Consider the following 25,874-nt stretch of genomic DNA (forward strand, 5'->3'; position numbering starts at 1 on the left):
TGTACACACAACGGAGTGAATGATCAAGAAAAATCACTCCTCCTTTAACACATTGTCACCTCACCAGTCATCCTTTTAACTGTCTTTTTTGTTATTGTTGTCATTTTAATATTTTCGGACTGGAAATAAACTTATTTTATTTGAAAAAGTGCGTCAGGTTTACTCTCTCACCGTCTGTGAGGCATGGCCTATTGTGCTGTGATCATGTTGATTTCTTTATGATTTGATAAAATAAATGTGACACACTAATACCATGCCAGGCAGACACAAGGAGTAAATACCCAAACACACACACACACACACACACACACAGAAGCAAGTGTTTTGATGTGTTCTGATGTGTTCATTTTGTTTGTATGGTTTGCAAGAACAATGTGGAATCTAGCTTTATGTTTTTATTGTAACCAAGTTACCGATCACATGATAGAACTCATCAGTTATTTAAAGTCTGAAAATTCACTAATAAAAGCTCACTAAAATGAGGTTGAGGAGGTTAATCACTGTGTTGGGAGAGATAGAAAATTGCTACAGTTACTGTCAGAGGAGTGTGGAATTCTTGGATAATAGTTTTGGTCTTGTCCAACACAAATAAGAACACCAATGTTTTTACTGCGCCACTTGAATAGTGTAGTCATGTAGTTCAAAATATATAAAGAGCAAATACTGTGATGATTTAATTGGGTTTTCTGCCTCCTTAATAGACTTTTCTTTTGGTGACCGATCTTGTCTGGCTTGTTCTGTCTTCCTGATGTTTCTGTTCTTCCACTCTTTCCCCTTCTTCTTTTCTTCATTCTCAGTATGAAATTGTTCCAGTCATACAGCATGCAATACATACAGTATAATGCATGCAACTACTTTAACAGCCATTTAGCAGACAATGCATATGGTATCAAATAACAGATTTTCATATCCTCCTCCTGGGTCTCCGCCTTAATGGCGTGTCTGTCTGCTCTTGTGGTCCTTCGTATGGCAAAACGTTTCCCTGTTCTCTTTTAGTGCATCGGATGTTCTTCAGCTTTCTCTCCACACTTGATCATGTTTTGCCTGCTCTTTCAATTTTAGGTTTGTTTCTTTTTCATTGAGTTTCACCTGCTCTCTCCCTTATATGCCGCGTTTCTCCTCGTCTCTCCAGCACCCACCGCCGTTCGTTTTACCTCTTTTTCCCCCGCTTATGTCCTGCTTCCTTTTTCACTCATTCATTCATTCATTCATTCATTCATTCATTCATTCCCCTCACCTGACTTCATTTGACTCTGTTAACTGGATGTCCATTTGTCCCCCTCTTATCGAACTATGAATAAAATGCTTTTAGTCCACCCTACCTTTGGAGAAGCTGTTTTATCCTAAATACTTTCAAGGACACTAATATGCCCACTCCTCATGTTCTTCAGGCCTGATAGCAGGCTACACTTTAACTTTTCCTCAGCCAAAACAAATTCCCCATCTTGCTCTTGAACCAACATGCTTTGCTTATTGTCAGTGTGCTTGGCCTGTCAATCTGTCCGCCTCTATGCCTTCACCCTTTAGTCCTTGAAAAGTTATTAAATTGAATTTTCGGTAAGACTGAATGGGGCTCAGCCATTCACTTAGATTTCCTTTCATTTCACTTTCTTGTCATTCACTGCATTATGTCAGTATAGACACTGGTATGCCATCTATTAGTAAGAGTTATGTCCATGTCCGAATCAATACTAGTTATACGGCAGTTGTCTTCAGTCTTTTCAACTTAAGGTCTGATGGGCTGAATAGTTGGTTTTGAATCATAGATTTCCTAATAAGCTCTGCTGTTGGCATTGGCCCTTTTATTAACTTCTACAAATTGTTTTTAACTATGGCATTGTGTTACACACTGCCAATTTAAAGAGATGTGATCTTCACAAATGTCCAGAAAGCATGTATTGCAGCAGTTCCAGTCGAACAAATCTGTGATTATTTTTTCCCCCTCTCAGTGTAGCTATTGTACATTATGGATATTCAGTCAATAGCTGCTTTGATACCATTTTAATTTTATTTAAAAGCTTGATTGAAATTGAGCACTGGTCACTTACCTGCTGAGTAAAGAGAATCATCTCTAGGCTAGTGATTTTGATTAAGTATTTTCTATGCAATGTATAATTTTTATTAGTTTTTTAATCATTATTTCTGTTTAGTTTTTGTACCAGGATATAGGTTGTGGATGAAGGGTTTTCTTTTATTCTCCACACAAATTCAGCAACCACATATATAATTGGTGCTATTGCGTGGTCAGCTAGCTAATCCACAGCACGCATATCTCACTCTGCCATGCAGCTCATGGTAAATGTTACCGTTTTTCAGTATTTATTTCTTATGTTTATTTTATTATATTTATTATAAATAAATGTTTATTTATAAATATAAGTGTAAATGTAACTAAATGTAACTAATAATAATGATATTTATGTATTCTTATTTGTGTAGTAACCTACACTCATATACTCAGATAATTTGTTATACGTAGAAAATGTCCACATTATCGATTTTATATATGTCCTAATCAGTAATACAGAAAAATATGAACAGCATCTTCTGTTGACAAACCTCAGATATTTCAAGTGTAAACTAAAACATATCTAGGCTAAGTCAGCTAGCCCACAACTAACATTAAATTTTCTGATCAAATCATGCATTATGGCACACACGAGTTACAATATGAATGTAATGAAAACAAATGATGCATAATTAACGCACATACAACGAGTTCAAGCAATCACATATGATTGCCGCTGTTGAGTGGTCAGCTATACAGCCTATTCAAAACAGGCTATTATCAGTAACTTTGCACATGTAATTCGCTTAGCTTTGTTTAATTACCTTTCAGATATCTTATGAGCTAACGTGCTTGTTCATAATGTGTTTACATCTGCTAATGAGCTAAAAATGGTAAGACTGAACATAATTTCTGCATAAGATTATATTTGGGACGTGACGGAGAGACAAACTTACTTTATACCTTGCTCTGCCATGCATCTCCCTGAGTTCACTCTACTTTACTGAGGGAGCTGGAGAGTTGCTGAGTAACAGGTGGTGCTAAACCCCTTTTGCAGGAATTTCACAGAACTACATAATATACATAAGTCTATATCATTTTGAACAGTATTAGCTACAAGCGACATTGCTATCTTAGTGTTTTAAATAAAACTTGTAATAACATGCAGATGTTTGGATAGACCTGTCCACATACAACCAGAATATCTATTGTTGTTCTTTTTACAATTTTACTAACTAATCCTGCCTTGTACTATGATCAAGGGCCAAGGCTTTTGAAGACTTTGTTTAGTGCATTTCGAAATGGTGTCAAAATCGAAATCAGGTACATATAAATGTTGGAAAACCCTTTTCTGGCCACATGTCAATGTCCAATTTTATTTCTCATTTTCATAATAGCTTTTGGTAAGTATAATAATCCTGTTGCAAACAATATAAGTCGCGTACTTAAAACCCTTCCGCTAAATTGCACCTAAATGGTTAATTTACGGCTGTCAGTGAAATGGGTCTAGCATGAGAGAGGCCTGTCTGTTTGAAATAATCAGATGGTGGCACTAGTGCCATTGTGTTCACCAATATGATCAGACAAAATGTGGGTGGCTTGGGCCATCACGAAGATGAGTAGCAGTATCCATCAGAAAAGCAGCAAAACATAGTGTGTCTTGCTGGCAGTTTAGCTTTCTGAAATGATACACGCACTAGTCAGCAAAAGGAATGACTATATAAACCAGGTAGCATTTAGGCTCTCTTTACTGAGTATTAATTATAGCATTAATAAACATTACAAACCACAAGTAATTTTAACTAAGTAATGACCACCAATTATCCCCTTTATTAATTAATAGATTAAAGGGATACTCAACAAACTTTGAAACCTGCTTGATGTCTGATCTTAAGTGTGTCAGCATTCATATGGGTGAAACACAGAAGTCAGTTTTGTTCTTTCAACTCGAAATCATGGAGTCCAGACCAGAGCTCAGACTGAAATTGTCCAAACGCTTTCAAAGTGCATTGTACACTAATCTGATCTTTACAGGAGCTCATAATGAGGTTCAAGTTGCTTTGTGCAGATACTGAATTTAGCAGCTTGTTTCTTTCTCTCTTTTTTTGGTAATAGAGTTGCTAAATATTTGAAATTAGATTAAAAAACAGCACCTCTGCTTTCCAGGTGGTCATGGTTACTTGTAACTAATCCCAAATGTAATCTGCATTTTTTATTTAGTTTTCTGCTGTGACTCAGGAGGAAAATGTGCAGAATTATGCATTGTTGTGTATTTTATTTCTAAAGTGTTAGACAGCCATTCATTGATGTACTCGGTGTGTTTTAAGCAAATGTGTCCTGAATAAACAGGTTGAATGTCTGTACCAGAGAGCGGAGGTTGGAGGGAGCTGGAATGTAGCCTCCCTGTTTACAGTATTTTTGCAAAAAAATCAACCCGCTTGGTGACTTTCTGCAGTGGATTTTCTGCCTCATCAAAATGCCTGGTAAAATCCAGCATAAATTCTCTCCTCTCAGCAGTAGATGGGGTCTTGGAGAAGCAGGAGGTTCTAGTCTGAGTACTAGGCTGTATCGGTTAATAAATAGACAGGGATAAATGCTTATTCTACCAATTACAAATCAAATAATCAAGTTCAAAGGCAATTGCATTGCATATAAGACTGAGAAACCTCAACTTGAAAAGAGGTAACCAAGTTACAACTGAGGTATTTCAGTTGTCTGTTCTTGAGACAACTTGAAGCTAGAAGTCAAAACTGCTCAGTAGGAAGAGAAGTAAAGGGCAGTTCTTTTAGACTGTCCTTTAGGCTTAAATTATCCAGACAACTTGAAAATCCTAGGATCTGTTTCACAAAACATAATCAGTACGCATGGCTGAAGTTCTAGAATAAAAACTAACAAATGCTGCCACTCTGTACTTGTCTTACAAACCAGATTTAGATACAGAAACTGTTCCTGTGCGCGTGTGTGTATAAAGCATAAAATTTGCTGCACCAACCAAGCATATGACATGGAGAAGAGCTTTAGTTGACAGTCTTGCTTCCCAATGAAAGTTTGAGGAAAAAAGCTAATGGGTTGAATAAAAATCAATCAATCAATAAAGGTGAAAATCAGTTGTCAATGTTTCCAGTGCAATGACAGCAACAAATGGCATTTGAATTATCTAGAAGTTGGCATATTTGTTATTCCTTCTGTAGAATATCTAGCTATAGATTACTAGGAGATTTTGATGGTTTCTAAAGATCCTGTGCATTCTAACACATGATTGGTCCTAGGCATTTTTTACTGTGCATAATGCCAAACATAACCCACTCCAGAGCAGTGTAGTGGGAAAAACTGAGATACAGTACCAAATGGCACCCTGCGGTCCTCCTCAGCATGCACAATTTGGTGCTGTCAACAACAAACAGACCTATGGTGTACAAGTGCTCAGTTTCAAAGCACACATGTGGGACAAGCAAATATTGCCACAATTACGTGATGTTGCTCATTGTTTTCAGTGTAGTTTTTGCACTACTTAACAACTAATAATAAATTAGTAGAGAAATGCATTTACCACACATTTGAATATTTTCTTTTCTGCCATAATGCACAAACTACTTGACATAAAATCATAAATTCTGATTGATCCTCACCTGTATCTCACAGAAATTTGGGTAATAGACTGCTTTTGAGCCCACATCGTTGCTGTCCACATGAGCAGCTCTTTGATCGCCAAAATGAGAAATCGGATGTCCTACGGCATCAATGCAGACCTCCCGTGCACATGCATTTATGGACTGAAGGACTATGAGTGCACCATCTGGGCTATAGTCAGGCAACACAAATTAAGGGTTAGATGAAGCTCTGCTTGAATGTGAAGTTAGCTGGCTAAATAACTAATTTGTGGTTTTGTGAGACAGCAATGCTTCGTGAAACACTCAAGTTCATTTTACACTGACGTTACTTTTGAGATTATTAACTCGCTAACCACCACCATCAAGAAACTGAAATCACTGACATTTGTTGATTTCTTAAGCACAATTTTGAACATGATGGTGACACGTTTAAAATTAATTCAGTATGTTAGCCAGTTAAGACGATGCTTAATTAAACCACTATTATTATCATTACCTACTTTTTGGGTTTTCCTTTTCCTTTAGTGTGTCACATACCTTTTTTGTGCAAGTAAATGGTCTGTAAAAAAAAGTACACAGTACATGCCATAGTGAGAAACTCCTTCTCAGCTTGTTGGAATTTCAGCCATTTTGTTACAAGATGATGTCACTTTGTAACACTTTCCATATTGCCTGCCTACCAGCAAGCTTGGCATATCCTCACACAACTCATAGCAAATACTGGAGCCTGGGATGGGTTTGTTCAGTTTTGTAGCCATGTTGAGTACAACCACAAAGAAGTCAGTGGTTGAAATTCATTTTTACCACTCTTCCCACTACTGTTCCAGTTATTTTACTGTGTGCACAGCACTTCATGGAGGACTGCTCCAAAACCTGTGTGCAGTTCAACGCAGGATTTTCACATCTACTCTTGAAGGACCTGGCAGTTCCAACTTTGTGTGGCCCAACAGAAGATTCAGGTTCACAACATGTAAGTATGCATTATTATTTGTGGGTTTGTGATGTTTAAAGCAAACACAGTAGCTACTACGAATGTTCAAGTGTGGAATTGTTGGCTGTAGCTAAGCCATAGACCCACTGCTCAGTTGTAGGCTTCTTTGCTAAGGAGGCTAGCTTGACAATTAATCTTACTATGCTGTGATGGTTTTGTTAATCAGCTGCTATCCCATTTTCTTCCAAAAACTGTTTGGAAGTATGCAGGGAGTATGGAAGTGGAAGTATGTATGGAGATAGGAGAGGAACGTTGGGGGCACAACTGCTCTGGGAGTTGATCAATCTGAACAGACTGGGCTCGTTGGGAGGGGGGCTTAAAGACATGGGAGCTCTAACAATGCTTTCAGACACAGGGTGAAAAGAGGTGTACAGTATGAGAAATTTATTTATTTATTTATTTATTTTTTAAATATTGAAGCACATAAATCTATTCTAGACCCTCAAAATAAAATTATGGACATTGAAAATGGGCATAATGGGTCCCCTTTAAACAACTTCAGATGCTCCAGCAGCGTCTCCTCACATAATACATGAATGGCTCAGACGAGGCATTTACAAATCTAATAATTTTATCGGCGATTGTGTTCTGTCAATTTGATAAGCTCCCCTCATGTTAATAGTTCTCTCAATATTTTCTTTACAGTGATTGTTGTTGTTTTGTTTTTTTTAGGTTATTTTGTGACTCTTCATGTGGTGTGGCGATGAGGTGATTGACAGTCAAATGTGAACACACAGGCATCTGACATGACAGCTATATAAAGCTTGACTTTTTGCCTTTTTTTTTTTTTTACCTTTGACTTTGATTGTTCACTTTGGCATTTTTGAAGTAAAGCAATGTCTCATTCAGCAGTAAGTTATTCCAATAGGTCATCAGGATCAAAGTATTTTCAGAACTAAGCAAGCTTCAATAAGCTTCCTTAATGTTAGTTAGCTAGCTAGCTAGTTTGTTCAAATCAGCACTTTACATCAATGTTTAATTTGGCTTGATTATTAAAATATTGTTCATCATGCCACATTAAATTAAATAATGTGAACACGCTCCTTTAAGTAGCTGAAAAAAAATTATAGGCAGTTATTAAATATGTCTTTTCAAAGATCTGAATATGGAAGCTATGCTTAAGATGCTTCATGTAACCTATGCTATTTATTTATCTAATGTTAACTATTTATCTATTATATATAATAGGCAGCTAGCTATCATTAGATGTCAGATATTTTGCTACGTTGCTAAGGTATTTTTGTGATGATGAAGTGTTTCATTCCGGAACATGATTGATGGATATGAAGGCATATATTTACACTAGGTAATGTATAAAACAGAATATTATTTTATGTTGTATTTGCTCCTGACATTGAGAGAGGAAGCGTGCACTAACAAATGTTGCCAGGGGTTGGACAGAGATGCTGTACGCCCAACAGTCTCTATTATGCATGCTCTGTCTCCAGTTTTGCTCTGGCTCCAGTTTTGCTCAACTTCACAAGTGCAGACAAGATGGCAGCCCCTTACAAATCAGTGTGGAACATTTTATAACACACGTTGTCATTACAGCTGAACGCCCCATGGCCTTTGAACTTCATGGTGGAAAAAAAATGGAAAGTTCAAGTACTGAAATGTTTTTTTTTTTTTTTTTTTTTAAATACACTGATCAAAATGTTTTGTAGCATTTTGACAACCTAGAACAATTAACTAGCTAGGTAGCTATCCAGCTAACAGCTAACACTACTAATCAAATAGCTAAAATCAATTATTTAGCATAATGTCTCCTTTGTTTTATGCACATATGCTAAAAAATAAATGTTTTACAGAATAAATGAAGAATAATTGGTACATGAATCACTTATGTTATTAAGTATTATAATTTGTATTGTTTGGTTTAGCTTCAGAAATGTCCCATGATGTTGGAATCATGGGACTGAATAGTGTTCATACATCTCAAATTTTCATCCTGTGTAGTATATATTTTGAGCACTTTTCAATTACTAACTGTGAATATTAAGGTTTAGGACACACTAACCATCCCAGAAGACAATTTTGACATACTATTTAGCACAGAAGATGGCTATTTCGGACTTAGACTGTGAGTCAATGGAGATGTGCCATCCAGTCATATAAGCAGTTTGTGGTGCTGATACACTCTAAAAACACTCCCCCATCCTCATAAAAGTCATTAGAGAATTCATACCCTCTGTCCCACACTGTTATTTTTGTGGACATGACCTGATTTGCATATTACACATTAGGTTTCAAAGTGACAAACCGGAGACCCCTATGACTACGAATTGTAAATGAATGTGGTTAAACTCTGTAATTCACAAACCAGTCTCATGAAGTGACCAGGTGTAAATGGGGTCTCATTTACTCTCTCACTCACACATTCACTCGCTCATTTTAGGAGTAAAAATCCAATTTTAGCTAGTAACACACAAATATGACTATTAGTCACATCCCAACAGTGATCACTTTGGTTTTCAACTTGCTCATGTCTGTGGCATTTTTGTCCTGGCCTAGTAATGACCCACACAATATGTTTTCTCTGTGCCTGGCTGATAATCTTAGACAGTGTTAGTGACTCGCCACCAGATAGGGGAAGTACTTACAAATTAGTGTTCTTCAGGCTTTGTGAACAGATTCTAGCTGCAATTGTACTACACAACAGGTGTATCAGCTTAAGCTAGTGCTGGACACAGGGTATACTGTAACTTCCTTTGCAAATCACATCAGTCTAGAATTCAGTATAAGCTCATATTTGGCTGTTGAAATGAGCTTAACAGTTGTCTCTGCCCACTTATTAACTTGCTTTTTGGGTAAACAATACAGCAATAAATGTCAAGGAACATGCATGCTAGTTCTGTAAAGTACATCACCATAATATAGAAGAAAGGGAGATGTCCACTTTCAGGTGTTAAGTTGCATGTAACATAGATGTTAAAAGTATTTTGAAGCAGATAAAAATCCTGAAACAGGCAAGTCCTTGTATGTGCATTTTTGAGTCCTTCCTTTCCTATTTGTAAATATCTTCAGACATCTGATTTCTGTACATTAGGTCTGGACTGTGAAATCTAGAGTGCTCAGCCACAAAAGCCTTGGGTGAAAAGTCACTGTTTTGTGCTGTATTGTATGATGTCTTAGTCCCGGTAGTTTACTTATGCTCTGTTTGAAATTCCTTCCCACTTTGGTGGTTTCATATAGAAGGAGCAACAATATGGCCTTTATGTCCGTTGACCCTGCTGCAGATGTATTGACCTGCAGCCATGAGAATAGAACAGCCAAGGCCGGATTTTATCATGTTCTTTATATTGATGTGTCATTCTGCAAATGATTGGCTCCTTTCTCTTCCCATGTTTCCTTGCATGCTTCTGCTATTCCTTTAGGTATTCCTGCCATCCGCCTCTTAGATTTTTGTTTGGGTAAGATGGGTAAATGGGGTTAAAACGCATGTTTTCATATATTTTGCCATACATAAATTCATATATCATCCACATTAAAACATTGTTTTCCACCACTGAGCATTAGTCTTTTCAAATCCACTCTCCAAAATGGGTAAATTTGAAAAGGGATAATGGAAAATATACCCTTTAGAAAACACTGACACTGATGTGAGGTTGTTGTGTCACACTCCACAATGGTGAAACCTGTTGTCATGCTGTTTACTGCATTAGGTATTTTAATTTCATGTTTACCTGCTCAACCTTATTTGTCCAAGCAAAGAAGCCGTTTGTCTTTTTTTCTCACCTTTGCGCTACATGTTGGCTGCTGTGTTGCATGTGACTGCAGCATGTAATGCACCATGCGAAAATGACAGAGGAGTCATAGGTTAGATACTCACACATGGTCACCATTCCACTTTCATTCCACTGTAATTAGGGTAATCAGACAGTATTTGGGACAAGCACTTGAGGTGGCACCAAATATGGTTTCTCCAACAGAAAGGGTATAGATAGACCCAAGCAATTGGAGACCCAGGCAACAGGCAACCCAGTCCATCTTTGAACTTTTAAGTTGTGGCTACAAAAAAGCCTCCTTAAAGTGCATAACTCTGCTTCAATGTGGAGGGCACTGTGCAGGAGACAACAAACAAGCAAATGCATTTCTGAAATAATTTTTGGAAGCAAAACTTTGTGTTTGATTCATTCTTTTTATCACATTGAATATTGGTCGGCCCACGGCTGGCTTGGGTGGTGATGGCGTCTCTGCCTTTTGGGCTGACGAGCCGGGGAGCACACCAGAGGAGTTGCCTGTCTTGAGAACAGGCACAGATGGTGCTTCCTTTTCTCCTCATCTAGTTGCACGAGCAGGCGGGCTCCAGGGCTGTGCGCCCCAGGTGAGGGAGCGTCCTTCGACAATGGGGGCCTCTTTTAAGGTGGCACAGGGAAGCTTGCAGGCTCTAGAGCAGGTACCTTTGGGCAGTACCTTAGGCACCGAAGCCTCATTGCTTTCATAGTCAGCTGCCCCAGTCTCTGAACCCAAGTTAGGATCCTCTTGGAGGGCCTCCTCCACCTCCAATAACGGATCCTCGTAGCGATCAGATACCATTTCTGACCTGAGGGTGACTTTGTCAAAATCCTCGCCCTTGTCATAATCCTCGTAGCCATCCCGGGAGTCCAGCGAAGGCAGGTAGGACTCTGTCCCTGGACCATCACCAGGGCCCCCCCAAAACCTCCAGGGAATATGCCCACCAGGATGGAGGATTCCCCCACATGGGTTGGGTTGGGGGTGGTTATGTTGCTTTTTTCCCTTTTTCTTTCCCTTGACTCGCGGCAGCCCTCAGCGGTCGGTGTATCTGTGATGTTGGGAGGCGAGGCAGGATGCAGAAACAAGTCGTGGTTCAGACAACACAGATGTTTATTAACACAACAACGAACTAGATGTAAAGCACAGAGGACAACACTAAGCTAACAAACTAGAACACAACAAAGGATAAGACACTATAGTGACACAAGCACAACAGTCTACAGCGTAGTGTGTGAAATATGGGGTCAAACAGACACAAATGATAACTAAAAAATACACACATTAACAAGGATGGACAGGTGTAACACATGACCAATGAATAATGCAGTGGCATGGTGACATAGACAGACACACACACACACACACACACACACACAGGGAGGAGTTGAGGAGGAGGAGACTGTGCCATGACAGTGTTGTGTTAAACTCAGACTAGTTAGGATCCTGTAGTCTGTAGAGAGATTGTAAATGGAACATTCAGTTGCCAAATGGCTGTGGTGTCACATGAAGGCTTCTTCAGGATGGCCTTCTGATACTGCTGTTAAAACTGATGGCTTACCAGCAATTTCAACAGAGGACACTTTAGCTAGAAAAACATGATTGGAAAGGAGATCAGTTACAACTTATGATTTCTTCCACTTTTCAGCTTTCTTGGTCTGGAAAGTAAGAGGTCAATGGATGAATAAAGTAGAGTATAGAGGAGGTCAATGGATGAAGAAAGTAGAGGGTAGAGGAAGTCAATGGATGAAGAAAGTAGAGGGTAGAGGAGGTCAATGGATGAAGAAAGTAGAAGGTAGAGGAGGTCAATGGATGAAGAAAGTAGAGGGTAGAGGAAGTCAATGGATGAAGAAAGTAGAGGGTAGAGGAAGTCAATGGATGAAGAAAGTAGAGGGTAGAGGAAGTCAATGTGAAAAGTGAAGAGAGGAAAGCTTTTAGCTACATGGCTAAATTAGACTGCTTAAGTAATTCTGGTTATGTTAATAGAGTTGAACAGTAACCATTTACTTTTTCAATGAGTTTATCTCCATTTGTTATGTCATAAACATTTAGGAAGAATGTTAAAGAACTGAAAGGATTAAATCAATCTAGTCAGCTATGGGAAGAATCATGACCTTATTTGTCCAGCAAAGAAGAAAGAAACAGGATGAAAATTAAAAAATAAAACTTTAGCTATATAAACATTTTAGGAAAAATTCCATAGTGCACTATTTGGTCTATAAAGGCATTACACAGGCTGTCACTGATTATGAGCCATCAGACAGTAAATTTCTAGCTATCCATTTCAGGAATGTAACTTTTTTTTTTTTTTTTTTTACTCGATGTGGTAAGTGAGGTTTGGATGTGATGAGGCTGGGTATTAGATTTGCTGATTTGAACCCATTAAGCTGATAGATATTTCATTACAGTACAGTAAAATAAATGTATTCAATACGACTGCTCTGTAAACTATGTAAAGGTACTACTGAACTTCCAGAACCTCATCCAGCCATATGGTACCTAGGAAATATTGTTGCTAACTATTTACAACTGGCAGCCTCCAGTCTCTTGCTCATTAGAGACTGGAAGCTGCCACTGTCCACTGCTGACTTCTGTCTGTCAGTGATGGCTGTCACTCAGAACTGCCGGCTGCCACAGATGGGTACTTCTGGCGATCAGTTGGAGATTGAAACTTTGATGTATATCCTTGTTGTATGAAACCTGGATTGTATGATTGAAGACAGTCATAGAGCCATCGCAGGCAACTCATTCAGTGTTTTTTTTTGTTTGTTTGTTTGTTTTTGGTTTTTGGATCATATATACCAAACACAAGCAGGACAAATGATTCTGCACACTGTGTTTAAACAAGCATTAGCCACAAAACCTTATTAATTACTCTGATCCAGGGCAAAGCATTTAAAATGATCTAATGAAGATAGTGATCATCTTTAAATTCTGTTCATGTTATGGTTTGACTTTGGACACCATGGTTGGCTGGTTCATTTTTTTTAAGAAATTTTCAGTACAGTATAAAAAAGTTAAAATGTATGTTTGAAGCTATTTATACATTTTAAAATTTAAAATCATTGTTGATACTACCACTCTTGGTCTCTTCTGCTGGTCTGTGGAATACTATATACATTTTTACCAGGTATTCCAGGTTTTTTATCTTTATAGCACAATTGTTTTACCAGACCATTTCTTTACAATCATACTACATTCATACTAAATCATACTAAATTTGCAATCAAATTTTGAAATAAAGTTTTGTTTTTCTAAACCAAACCAATCTTTGAAGTACGTTAGCTCTGCTGATCAAGCCATTTTTAATGCACAAAATTGAAAGTCTATGGATATGATTACACTACACAGCAACATAGTAACTTCATGTCAAATGGCTAACACTGCATCGGGACACTTTGCTCGCTGCCTGTGCTGCTCTGGCTATGCCCCTGTTCACTCATCTGAATCCTTTGCCATGTAGGCTGTTTCATCGAGCCGTGCTACAACTCCGTGCTACAACTGAAGTCGCCTTTCTGGCTGTCCTGCGGCATGCTGTCGAGCATCTGAACTTCGTGCAGCCTTTGCCAGTGTTCGTCCTTCTTGTGCCTTGCTCCTGCCCATCCTTTCAGACAGGCTTTGTGTCTTTTCTCTCCTCCAGGACCCAGTCGTCCTTTTCTTCCGAGGGTTCAGTTAAAAGCAGCAAAGCCTACATAACCTCTCTCCTTTACTGACTGAATGAAGTGGAGCATTTAATATGTGAATATTATCCGTGTTTGCCGTCTGTACAGATTTGGGAATGGTGCATGGTCATCCAGGAATTGATCGTGCTCCCCGGTCTCAGCACTTGTACATCACCTTGTTTCTTTATTTTCATTTTTTATAGTAGTTGTGTATTACTGAAATATTATTGATGCTGTAAGAAAAGATCACAGCTTTGACTCTTTTGAATTAAGCCTATGTGTTTATAAGAACTTAAACTCTGAAGACTGACATTGATGGTAATGTTTAAAGGTGTAAAAGTCATATATAAAATAATGTAATGTAAAAAACTGCTGCACAGGTACCAAGACTGTTAAAGTTGCTAGGCACTGACTGGGCCAGTGGTACATGCCAGCCACATGCATGTCAAAAATTCACTTAACTTGCTATTGGTATTAAACTGGGTGCATTTGATAATGTTTTTAAGGCTGAAGTGCCCTATTGCTCAAAACCCAGTTACCCAAGAGCAATGGTCTGCGATTAAGCAAATTTGTGACTTAAAGACGGGCCACCGAGGATTGAAGCATACATGAAATGTATTTGTTGGGGATACACTCCATTATAAGATTGTGCCATGATTTTTTTTTTTGATGCACTAACATCCTTAATCCAAAAGAGCAAAATGTTCTTCCTATATGCAAAGGTAATTTTTTTCAAATCAAAAAATATCCAGAATATCTTTTCTTGCTGATATTTCTCTCCCATATGAGGCTAACAAAATTTTGTAACCTTGAAGTTACTTTTATTTTTTAAAAGCACTATTGTTTTGAAATGCTACAGCATGACACTAGGTCTAGTTAAAATTATTTTGCTATGTCCAGTCATGTTATTATTTATTCTTTATATTGCGACCTTTATATCATTATTTGTACACTGCTGACATTTGCAGGGCCCGGCTAGCATCTTAATTTCTAGTACACGTCCAAAACAGTACATAAGCAGTTATGGTCCAATATATACAAAGTACCACATGGAACCAAACATTTCCTGACAAGTGGACCTAGCAGTGGTGATTTTGAAGGTGCCTACATGGTCTAGTTTTGCTCACTAGAGCACCACATTCTGACCACTGCTCCAGACACCCATTTATGGTGCTATGAATGTGCTTAGACAAAGTACAAATACTGTTATGTACTAAGACCAACTAAGACTCCTTCACAAGCATGAACTAATATGTAATTGTAAATCAATTCAAATTGACCAATGGTATGGGGTGACCAAGGCATTGATTGTTAGGAATTGAAGTGCAATTCAGTTTGAATAAACTGTTCACATCTACTTTGTTTTATTTGTCATTTGTGTGACTTTGTGGCTTAATACAGTTATTTTTACTTGACCATTTTCCAACCCTTCTTTATCCCTTAGAATTAAACTGGCTGTTTCTGTTACTGTGCCTTTAAGACAGATAGAAGGTAAATGAACTCTGTTCTGATTGGCTACTTTGTATTGTGCCTCATTCAAAAAGCACTATGATCTGAAACATGCCTAAGAACTTCAATGCAAGTGGATGTGGCCAAACACCTGGAGGCTGAATAGGTGGAGATATGTAAATGGGTTTCTTCTCATGACATCACAGAATCTGATGTTCAAAATGGGCTTTTTGCAGCATAGATTCCATATATTTTCTTTTAGGCTCGGGTCCACTACCAGAGGCCTGGGAGCTTGAAGGTCCTGTGTAGTATCTTAACTGTTACCAGGTTTGCACTCTTCTGGATGGAGATCTTGGCTGTTGTTCCTGGGATCTGCTGGATCCACTCTCCCAGTTTGGGGGTTACAGCCCATAGTGCTCCAGTTACCATGGGAACCACTGTTGCCTTCCCCTTCCACATCATTGCCAGCTCTTCTCTCAGTTCTTGGTATTTATTAATCATGTTCCTTGTTCCTGATGTTGCTATCGCTTGGGATTGCTACATCTGCTATATGGCCCTCTTCTGCTGTTTATCCACCATTGTGTCCAGTTGGTTAGCCATTGCAATTTTGTCTGTATCTGCAAGTTCCACAGGATCTTAGCATAGTCATTCTTCACAACCTTTGGGGGTGTATCCCACTTTGACCTTGGAACTTCCAGCCCATACTTGGCACAGATGTTTCTGTGTACTATGGCAGCCACTTAGTGTTACGACCCTATTACCTGCACCTTTCAAGAGCTCCAAATCTAGGTCCACAAAAGGGTGTAACATAAAAAAGAACACTAAATTGTTTCCCATTATAAAGGTAACCCCAGAAATAGGCAAAGTGGCACAGATCCCAACAACAACTGTTCCCAAAACAAATTCCGACTGCAAGTTTAGAGTGTAAAGGAACAGAAACGTAACCTGATCCCATGCCCTGAACCAGACGATCAACACCGCAATACGAGTCCTCGGACAATGGTAATATTCCCTCTAAAAGAAAGGACTGGGCAGCGCCTGTATCTCTTAAGATGTTTACAGATCATTCTGTTCCTGTATCTCCTGGCATGGACACTCTCCCATCCATTAAAAAGGTGACAAATGTGTTGTCCACACTCTTTTCGTCAACATTACTACCCACAAGATGACTAACAGATTTAATCACTGCCTTAGGAGAGGACCGCATATTCTTTCGTTTCAAAACTCGACAGTCAGCAATAAGATGACTGGGTTTGCGATAATAACAACATTCACAAGGCTCAGAGTCCTTTGTGCTTCCTGAATAACTACCATGTTTCTCACTCATAACACGATGATTATCACTGGAGACAAATTGCCTAACTCGATCCGCTCATACAGCAGATGGAAAAGCTACTTTATGAGTTAACAAATACTCATCTGCGGCAACAGCAGCATCAGAGAGACATACAAGTTTTTGCTCATTTAAACGCAAGACAAATTTTTCCTGCAAACCACACTTTTCTGCAAAAGTACAAGTTCTGTAAGCTGTTCGAACAAAGTGACTTTACTCACTTTACACCATTTATCGAACAAGCGACTAATGTCCCATGCAAATTCAGCATACGTCCAGTTGGCTGTTTTTGAATGGGATCTGAAATTCTGGCAATACGCTTCCAGAACTAACTAACAGGCACGCAAAACAGACACCTTGACCACATCATAATCTAGGCTTTTATCAATAGGTAATGGGCAGAGAAAACCTTCTGAGCCTTACCAACAAGCGTGCACTGGAGTAGGAGTCCGTACTGTTCTAGGCCACTTCAAGGTGGTAGCTAGATGCTCGAAAGCGTCGAAATAGGAATCGACTTCCGACTCCCGAAACTGAGGTACAAGACTAATTTGTCTAATAATTTTGAAGCCAGGGGCCTCACCCGACCAACTGGACGTGGACAAACGAGGTACAGTCTCTCTGCGTACCTTATTTCCAGCTCCAACTGCCGCAGCCTTATCTCTTTATCAGCCTGGACTTCCAGAGCACGAACCTTCCAGTTCAAACTCCTTCAAGTGTGTCATCGAGGCAGGGTCGGAAACAGGAGTCAAAGGACTAGGCGTTGCTAGGCAGCCCCACCGTGGCTTCCGCTTCTGCTTGCGCTTCCGCTTCCTCCACATGTGAAAGCACCGCCCACCCTCCCAAAGACAGCGCAAACACGTTCAGGCAACTCCCCTTTTTCCACCAACTGTATGCAACCTACGTCAACCTTTGTAGTGAAACAGCTGAATTCAATACTGAAACAACCAGCATTGAGTAACAAGTCTGCCTTCTGTCACATGTCAAACTGCTCCAAAGAAGAGCGCAATGGTAAAAGCGTCTACATCAAACGTGGTAAAAACCAAAACCACGAGCACCCCGCCACACCAAAAGGAAAACAGCCAAGCAGAAATACCCAGAAACCAAAACAAGGAGACGAGCTCCCAATTTATGTTAGGACCATATTACCTGCACCTTTCAAGAGCTCCAAATCTAGGTCCACAAAAGGGCACAACATAAAAAAAACATGGAGACGCACTCTGTGCGGGATTTTCAGTGAGGTATTGTTGATTTTCTTGTTATATGGGAACAAAACGCATACAAAATATATACACAGCATAAACTAAACCTAAACAGGAGTGTTTTCTTCAGGGCGGGCTTTATGCCAACACAACAAACAAAGTCTGCTAGAGTGGATTCAATCATTAACTTCCCTAAAACAAAAGAAAATACAATCACTCTTCCCTCAACTCCTTATCACAAAAGCAAAAATACAACAACAAAGCAAAAAGGAACATGGCATCCACCCTACGACTCCAAACAATAAGAAAAAAAATAATACTCAATGTTTCAGGCAATCAAATATCTGTATAAGACTCTCAATGGTCCTTTTTGCCACGGGCTGTAACAACTCAATGTTACTAATGTGACAGAGGGGAAGATACAGGCAAAGTTCCATTAACAAGTACTTTATTATTCATACTTTCCAAGTAGCATTGCCGAGTCTAGTGGATCCTTAGGAGCGGAGTAGTGTCTCTCCATTAGGGCCGCGTGGTTCGACTACTAATGTGCAGCACCGTCCTTCCGAACCTGTGGGTGTATAAATAAGCGTGCAGGTCAATGAGATGCAGGTGTACCCTGTCAGAAGACAGGTGATTGCGAGCGAGGAAAGTGCGTGACAAGGTCCTGGTCCGGCAGGAGCGTGCCCCCCCCCCCCCCCTTGGGTACTGCTCTACCATGGCAGAACCCCCCCAAAGGCCTCCTCAAGTCGAGCAGAGCCTCAACGGCCACAAGGAAATCCAGGCTGAGTATTCATGCGTCTGGGATAGTTGAGAGGCAAAACCTCTGTATCCTGCTCAGGCCCTCCACCATCACCAGAAGCCACTTTCTCCCTCCTGTGATTACTCATACCGATGACTTGAGTTGGGCAGTCATTACTTCCCAACCATAGGGTGTGCTGTGGTGTGAGGGAGCACACCTGGACCTAGCTGTGATTCATATGTGCCAGGCATTGAAGCTGCTTTCTGATTATGCTTTCTTCCCCAGCCAACCTCTTCACTTTTGGCTGGCTTGACTCACCTGGCAGGGGGCAGACGTGATGCTCACGCCCCCTTTCCTCCAGATTGTGCCGCCTTCGCTATCCACCTTCAAATTCATTGATGCTCTGCTCAGTCTCTTCAAGCTTGACAGTAGCATCCCATTTCTTTTACCATTGTAGCATTGACACAGAAGAAGAGTCAAAAGACATTTCTACTCAAGGAACAATGGTGAAACCTTTAACAAAGCTTGCAGAGCAAAAGCAAGCAGAATTGCACTAAACTACTGGAGAAATGAACTAAACAACACAAACATTTAACCAACACCACACATGACTTACTTAAATAATACACTCAATACAGCTTTTTTATGAACCGTTCAATATTAGATTGAACAAAATAAAGGAGAGAGGAGAGGCAGTAGAGTATGGAGGAAAATGTTATCATCACTGTCTCAGGATTCCCTGTCCTTTTTTATCCATCCCTGCTAAACTGCAGGGACTTGGATCAACACATCATCGCCTGGAGAAGAATTATAGCGATTGTTGGTGTCTCTGGTGAACTTTGAAAAGTATTAATATAGCCTGTTATTTTATTAGAAAAATTTGCTTTTGATAACCTATATTCTGCTCATTTGCTAGTTGATGATAATCCACCTGGAAACAGGTTGTTCCGTTAAGTCTATGTTAAAGCCTAAAATAATATGTGCCCATGTTTGATTGTAAGTGCCCTTGAGCTGTTGGTGCAATAACAATAAATGTTTTTCAGTGAGCACTACAATATAATTAGAGGCAAGGCTGATGCATCTGATACATATTAAATCTGCCTGTTATTCAGAGAAATTAAAATTTGTTGAAGTCAGTCCAAACTAAAGATTTGGAGTAAGACTGTATGGTTAAGTATGATTACGTTATTGTCTACCACGTTTTACAAAAAAACCTATGAATTAAATAGGCTAGAAAAAAGAAATATATTTCTTTAGATTAAAACATTCCTATTTTAGAGGAAATCAGCTATACACAATGGAGAAGAGTCAAAGAGACACAAATAAAAATAAAAGAACGGCAGTGGGGCTTGGGCCTCATCGTATCGGCCATAGAAGTTCATGGAAGTTCAGTACTGCAATAGGGTTCCTGGCTCCATTTGTGGAAGACAGGACAACAAGCAGCATCTTACCCCATCATGCTGCCCCATCTACTCAGGCAGGGTCACCCAGGTGAGAGAGGCTACATCAGCCAGCAGCAGATCAGGAGCAGTCTACCTGTCGAAAAGAGCAGAGGTGAAGTGTGAAATACACACTTATTCTTGAAGCACAGCAAGAGGAAGAATAATAGATTAATAATATAGATGAATAATAGATGAATTTGTACTTAATATATTAATAATAATAAGTAAAAAAAAGTTTAAAAAGCAATATAAATGAATGCTTTTAATGGGTACTAAATGTTCAGAGAGCTCAGTTAAATATTTGTGTACAAAGCCAATTATAGTGTATGTTCTTTTTTAATGTATTACAAATTACAAATGTTTAAGCCACAGTTTTTCATGTAATTGTAACTGAACTGGAGGCACATAATGGGTTCGTAATGGATGTTGTTCAGTTTCAAGACTTTGGAAATGTAGCCAAATAAAATCTGAATAGCTTTATCAGAACATTTCATATATAGGAGGACCTCAGTTGCATTCTAAAGTAGGTGTTCTGATATGGTTAATATAAATGTTATATTAAATGTTATTTTAAGGATTACACTTTTTGTGCTTGTGCAGACTTTGAAATTTTGCTCTTCAAGGAAATTGTAGGTGGCTCTTAAAAGAATTTTGAGTAGAGCACTGACTAAATGTGGTTTTGCCTTGACACAGCACCCTGTTGATTTAAGTAACTGGTGAACGTTGCCCTGACACGGACAGCCTCTGGTGTTGTGTTGTTGGCCCTCATCCTGTATACCTCCTGAAAAGCCACATGACAACTGTACTCTGGAACAGGATTAGGATCTGATCCCCTCTGCTCCTTCCTCGGGCTTATGCACCTAAGAATGTTCTGTGATATGAAGGTAGTTTTGACATGCGACTTGGCAGTGGCACTCCAATAACTCACCTGTACATTCTCAACTGCTGGGAAGCCACAGGCACATTCCACAACCAGTAGTTGAAGACCCTCTGCTCTCTGGGGAGGTTGGTGCCATGGAAAGGATGCATCAGGTTCCTGTAAAGGGGAAAGAGCTTGTCTGCCACAAAGGCATATGGTAATTGCCCACAGTACTTCTGGGATCTAAGTCAAGTTTATTTATACAGTGCTTTTTACAACAGATGTTGTCACAAAGCAGCTTTACACATGTTCGAGTCCAAGCCCCCAGGGAGCAAGCAAAGGGCGGCAGTGGCAAGGGAAATCCCCCTAGAGCATGAGGTAGAAACCTTGAGAGGAACCAAGACTCAAAGGCGGGGCCGACAACATTCACCACAATATTAACAATATAGACAGCAGAATAAATAGTGAAAGAGAAAAAGAAAGAAATAATAACATTTAAAAATAAGTAATTAATGTCTAGTCCAGTTTTCTAGAAGTCCTAGTCTGGTACCAAAGGTGTGTGCATGTCATCAGGGGGTGGTGGAAGGAGCCATGGCAGCTGAGACTGGTTGAGGCTCAGTAACATCATGACATCAGGGGTAGGTGTACCTGGGCAGAAAGAGAGAATAGATTATTAGGCACGTCTAGGTACGAGGGTGTGTAAATTAGGGAACTATAATGTGCAATGATGGACTCAGTCAACAAACGAGTGACAAAATAGAGATGACGTGAAAGCATCATAACATCCCAGTTTACCATAACTGTTAATGTCCATGGACCCCCAGATCTACACCTCCATCACAGGTGTTTTCTTTGAGGCTTCTATACCGGCTTATGGCAACCACACTGAAATGACAGCATCAACCACAGCCAAAAGAACAATGGAAAAAGTCTCCTTGAAATTGTGGTAGTGTGTGCCAGAGTTGGGAGGAGTTTTCCATCAGTTGAACCAAGGCAACTGGGGAAGTTCCAGTGATGATAGAACCCCTGTGGTTTTCCAGTCTTCCATGTTTGGAACAGACATGAAGTCATTCAACAATAACACACAAATAGCCTCCACCACTTCTATTACAATTCCAGCCACTGTGCTGTGCCTGACTCAGTAACTGAAGGCTGTTCTCCTGACTGAATCCCCAATTGCAAAATATCTGAATATTTACACAGAAAAAAATTTATTTTAGCTTTTGTTTAAAATGTTCATGCACACACAAATCCTGCAGAATTTAAACTAGTAGCTCTTCCATATCATCAGTATACAAGCTAATATTTCTTATCATTGATATTTCATGACAATTATAAATTTTGTTATATACTTACACACACATTACACAAACATGACCGTACTGTCAATAATGTTAAATACATGGACAAATTCAATAATACCTGTCCAGGACATATAGCCAATCAAGACTGAATATAGTAACTATCAGCAGGAGTCACAAATGTACTTTGAGAAAGGAATTCTTAGATGTTTTTTTTTTCTAAACATCATACTTAGTAATTAAGGTAAATAATTATTCTTCAAAAATCTTTTTTTCTGAAAGAAAGAACAACTCATAGCCTAATCTTTATTCTTTATGTATTCTATCCTACATAATAAAACAAGAGTGTCTTAAGAAAATCTTAATAAATAAATAAATAAATAAGACTTTCTTAAGGAAATATTTGAGAACTAATTACTTGCATCAGCTATTAGTAAGTCATTCATCATAATATTTTTAGTACTAGAATAGTAGGCCTATCATAACAAACAGCAAGGTGTTCAGCAGCACCAATCAGGGGTCCTCCTCATGCTATCAGGTCATCAGACTGATTTTTTTGGTCACACTGTTAGAATAGGTCTGTTCCTCATGCTGCTTCCAGACACGTGTTGCCTGGTGAATCCAGAGAGACCAGCTGTGTTTTCTAGTGCTGATCCTCTTATGATCCAGAAAAAACAACAGCAGTTGAAAGCACACATTTATACTGAACTGCAGTCCATTCAAAATCAAAGCGGAAAATATCTGGTTGGATCTAAATATCCAATGCTGGCTAGGTCGTCTCTTCCCCCTCATGCTAACATCAATTTAAAATCTAAACATAAAAAAAATAAATTCATAATATGTGCTAAAAGTATGTATATTTAAAAAAAAGTATATAAAAAGTACATAAAATGTACCGCACATGAGTATAAAATGCATCCACTGTCAGTCGAATAAGTTTTCCCTCATTGATTCGCCCGACATATTGCTCCGGTAAGACTGGCCTGTATACAAATTCAAGTAAATGGAGGAGCTGCATTTTGGAGGGGATAAAAATCAATATAACGCTTACATCAATGAGGTGTAGACAAAAATACATGTTGGATTAAGATCTGATATTCATAGGACTGCAGTGGTCAGAGCATATTATGCACCACTAAAATAATTTGTGCGCATATGCAAACAAATAAATTGAGAAATGAGAAAGCCAATCATGGCAGTGGCAAGGAAAAACTCCATAAGAGCACTGGAGAGGAAGCAAGGTTCAACAAGGAAAAAGAAAAAGCAAGAGTAAGAAGAAGAATCTCTAAGAGAAATCAAGGCTCAAAAGAGAGACCCATCCTCCTTTGGGCCACACTGAATAGAAAAATAAGACAATACGAAAGGGTTAAGAGTAATGAATAAAACACATGTGCTTAAGGATTACACAGTTACACAAGGGTGGAAATAGAATATCACAGTTGAGACCAGACTGCCAATAATGCAGGCCTGTGTGTAAATAGTATATAATGCTGTGTACACCTGGGTGTAAACAGTACAGATTGCTACTTTCACTTAGGTGCAAATAGCGTTAGCCATTTTAAAAATGTGAATAAACAACCAACACTGCCAGCACAGACATAAAGACTATTACTACTATCAAAAACAAAATAGACTAAAATAAACAGTATTGGTGTGGATTCTTCATTTTTGATGATGCTCTCTAGAAATGGCCCTGTTAGGTAGAAATGCTCAGTTGTAGCACAGACTGATATTGATCGACCCGTCACAGCACGGCTCAACACGGCACATTCAGAACCGCTGTCTCTTCCTCTGCTTTTACTCTGGCTGATAACACTGCCCCACCCTCACACTCCCCCCAGACACACACACACACACACACACACACAGACATGTTCCCAGTAAAGATCATTCTGCTTTGTTACTGACACTCTCAGGTGTGCATTTTCCTCATCATGGCATCTGTTTTCTTACACACACAAACACCCACAAATCCACACACCTTAACATTGCTCTCTCTTCACACACCCTGCTCCACCACAGTCTTTCCCAGGAAAAGTGATACAGGCAATACATATGCAAGGCTCACTGTTGTTTTTTTTCTGACACACACAGTATTATTGCTGTTTTGTTGAAATTGACTCTTGGGGACTGTCTGGTGGGACAAGGTAGGAAAACAGAACTATCTGGCTACAGGTCGTACAAACAACCTGAAAGACCAGCTTGAATGGTCTAATCCTTGTTTGTTTATAACCCGTTTCTCTTGTTAAATTTAGCTTCTCTTTCTATCAATCTCTCCTCTCTCCTGCCTTCTTACTCTCCCCCTTTTCGTTCTGTTTCTCTCAGAAAGAAGGCACCATGGTGACCAGCAGTAGAAAGTCCAACATGTTGCATTCTTTTGCTGTACCACTGTGAAACCTTTTCTTCACACATGAATAGACAGATTTCAGAGACAGGAAGAAATGAATCGTGTTAAGTGTATGTGAAAGTCTAGATACATTGTAATATGCGGACATTCTTTTTAGAAAACTGTTGTTTTACCACATTTTTTGGTGAAAAAATCTTATGAGACAAAATGAGAGATACTCTGTAAGACTCTACTGTATCTTGTTTCCTCTGATCCCAGGTCAGTAAACAAATGGCTTCACCATCCCACCCCCACCCACAACATCCAACCGCCATTCTGGTGGGCTACTTTATATTTCAATTTCATGACTTTTTTACAGCACAAGTTTATTTTTAGTTGAGCAAGACATTATTATGTTTCGAGCATTAAGAAATGGAGAGAATATTTATATGAACTGGTTATAAATATTTGGTTTCTAACAATAGCTGTGGTTTTCTTGTGCAATGTGTTTTTTTTCAAGAAGCCTAACCTCTGTGTGATTGATACCTGACTGTCATTTTTTCAGTTCTTCAGAATGACTTTTTTGGCAACTAGGGAGAGAAGTAGAGTTAATCTTCTATTATGCGGTATGTCTATTTGATAGGTTTCCAGGTTTTCACAGATTTGGTGTTAGAGGGATGCTGTATTGTAAGAGTTTTGTTGTCTTTCCAGAACAAATCGACTGGTGAACATTATTAACAATGTTAGGATTATCAACAATGATTATTGTGTGCACATATATCTTATTTTTTTAGATGCATTTTGGTCTATGTTCTATGAATTATTTTACATTGCATTAGTTGTATATTTCTGTTTCTACTCATTGTACATATATTTTTTACAGATTTCAATCCAGAAAATGTCTGTTTTAATATCAACTTCTACAACATATCTATACTGCTATTTTGGATCTCTTGTTACAAAAAGGGCATGCAACTTGGAAGAGTTTATGAGTTTGGATGAGTTTAATAAACTTGAATGAGTTTATTCATGCTTTCAAAGAGTGGTGGTTGTTTCAACATTATTAAAATTTATTTTAGATTTCAATATACTTTTAATTTGGTAATACTATAGATATTATTACATTCTTATATTTATTATTATTAGTTATGTTTATATAGCACCTTTCTCAAAAATATGCTCACAAATACCAATGAGAAGTGGCAGCCTATTTACACACAGA

At 38.9% G+C, this 25,874-nt stretch overlaps 1 protein-coding gene across 8 annotated transcripts in view; it reads left to right on the forward strand.

The window, feature by feature from the left end:
• ppm1aa (protein phosphatase, Mg2+/Mn2+ dependent, 1Aa) overlaps positions 1-15,361 on the forward strand; it is a 39,137-nt gene extending 23,776 nt beyond the window's left edge. The window contains exons 6-7 of one of the 8 annotated variants that reach the window (XR_004776652.1): positions 6,447-6,589; positions 13,983-15,361. Coding sequence is in view for 5 of the 8 variants with exons in the window: in XM_035531495.1 (XP_035387388.1) it covers positions 6,467-6,589; positions 13,806-13,847 (165 nt within the window). In the remaining 3 variants the exon portion in view is untranslated. The other 7 variants (XR_004776651.1, XR_004776650.1, XM_035531496.1 and 4 more) reach the window with 7 other exon arrangements.
• The last annotated feature ends 10,513 nt before the right edge of the window (positions 15,362-25,874 follow it).

Source organism: Electrophorus electricus, chromosome 11, assembly GCF_013358815.1.
Source record: "Electrophorus electricus isolate fEleEle1 chromosome 11, fEleEle1.pri, whole genome shotgun sequence".
Taxonomy (NCBI): domain Eukaryota; kingdom Metazoa; phylum Chordata; class Actinopteri; order Gymnotiformes; family Gymnotidae; genus Electrophorus; species Electrophorus electricus.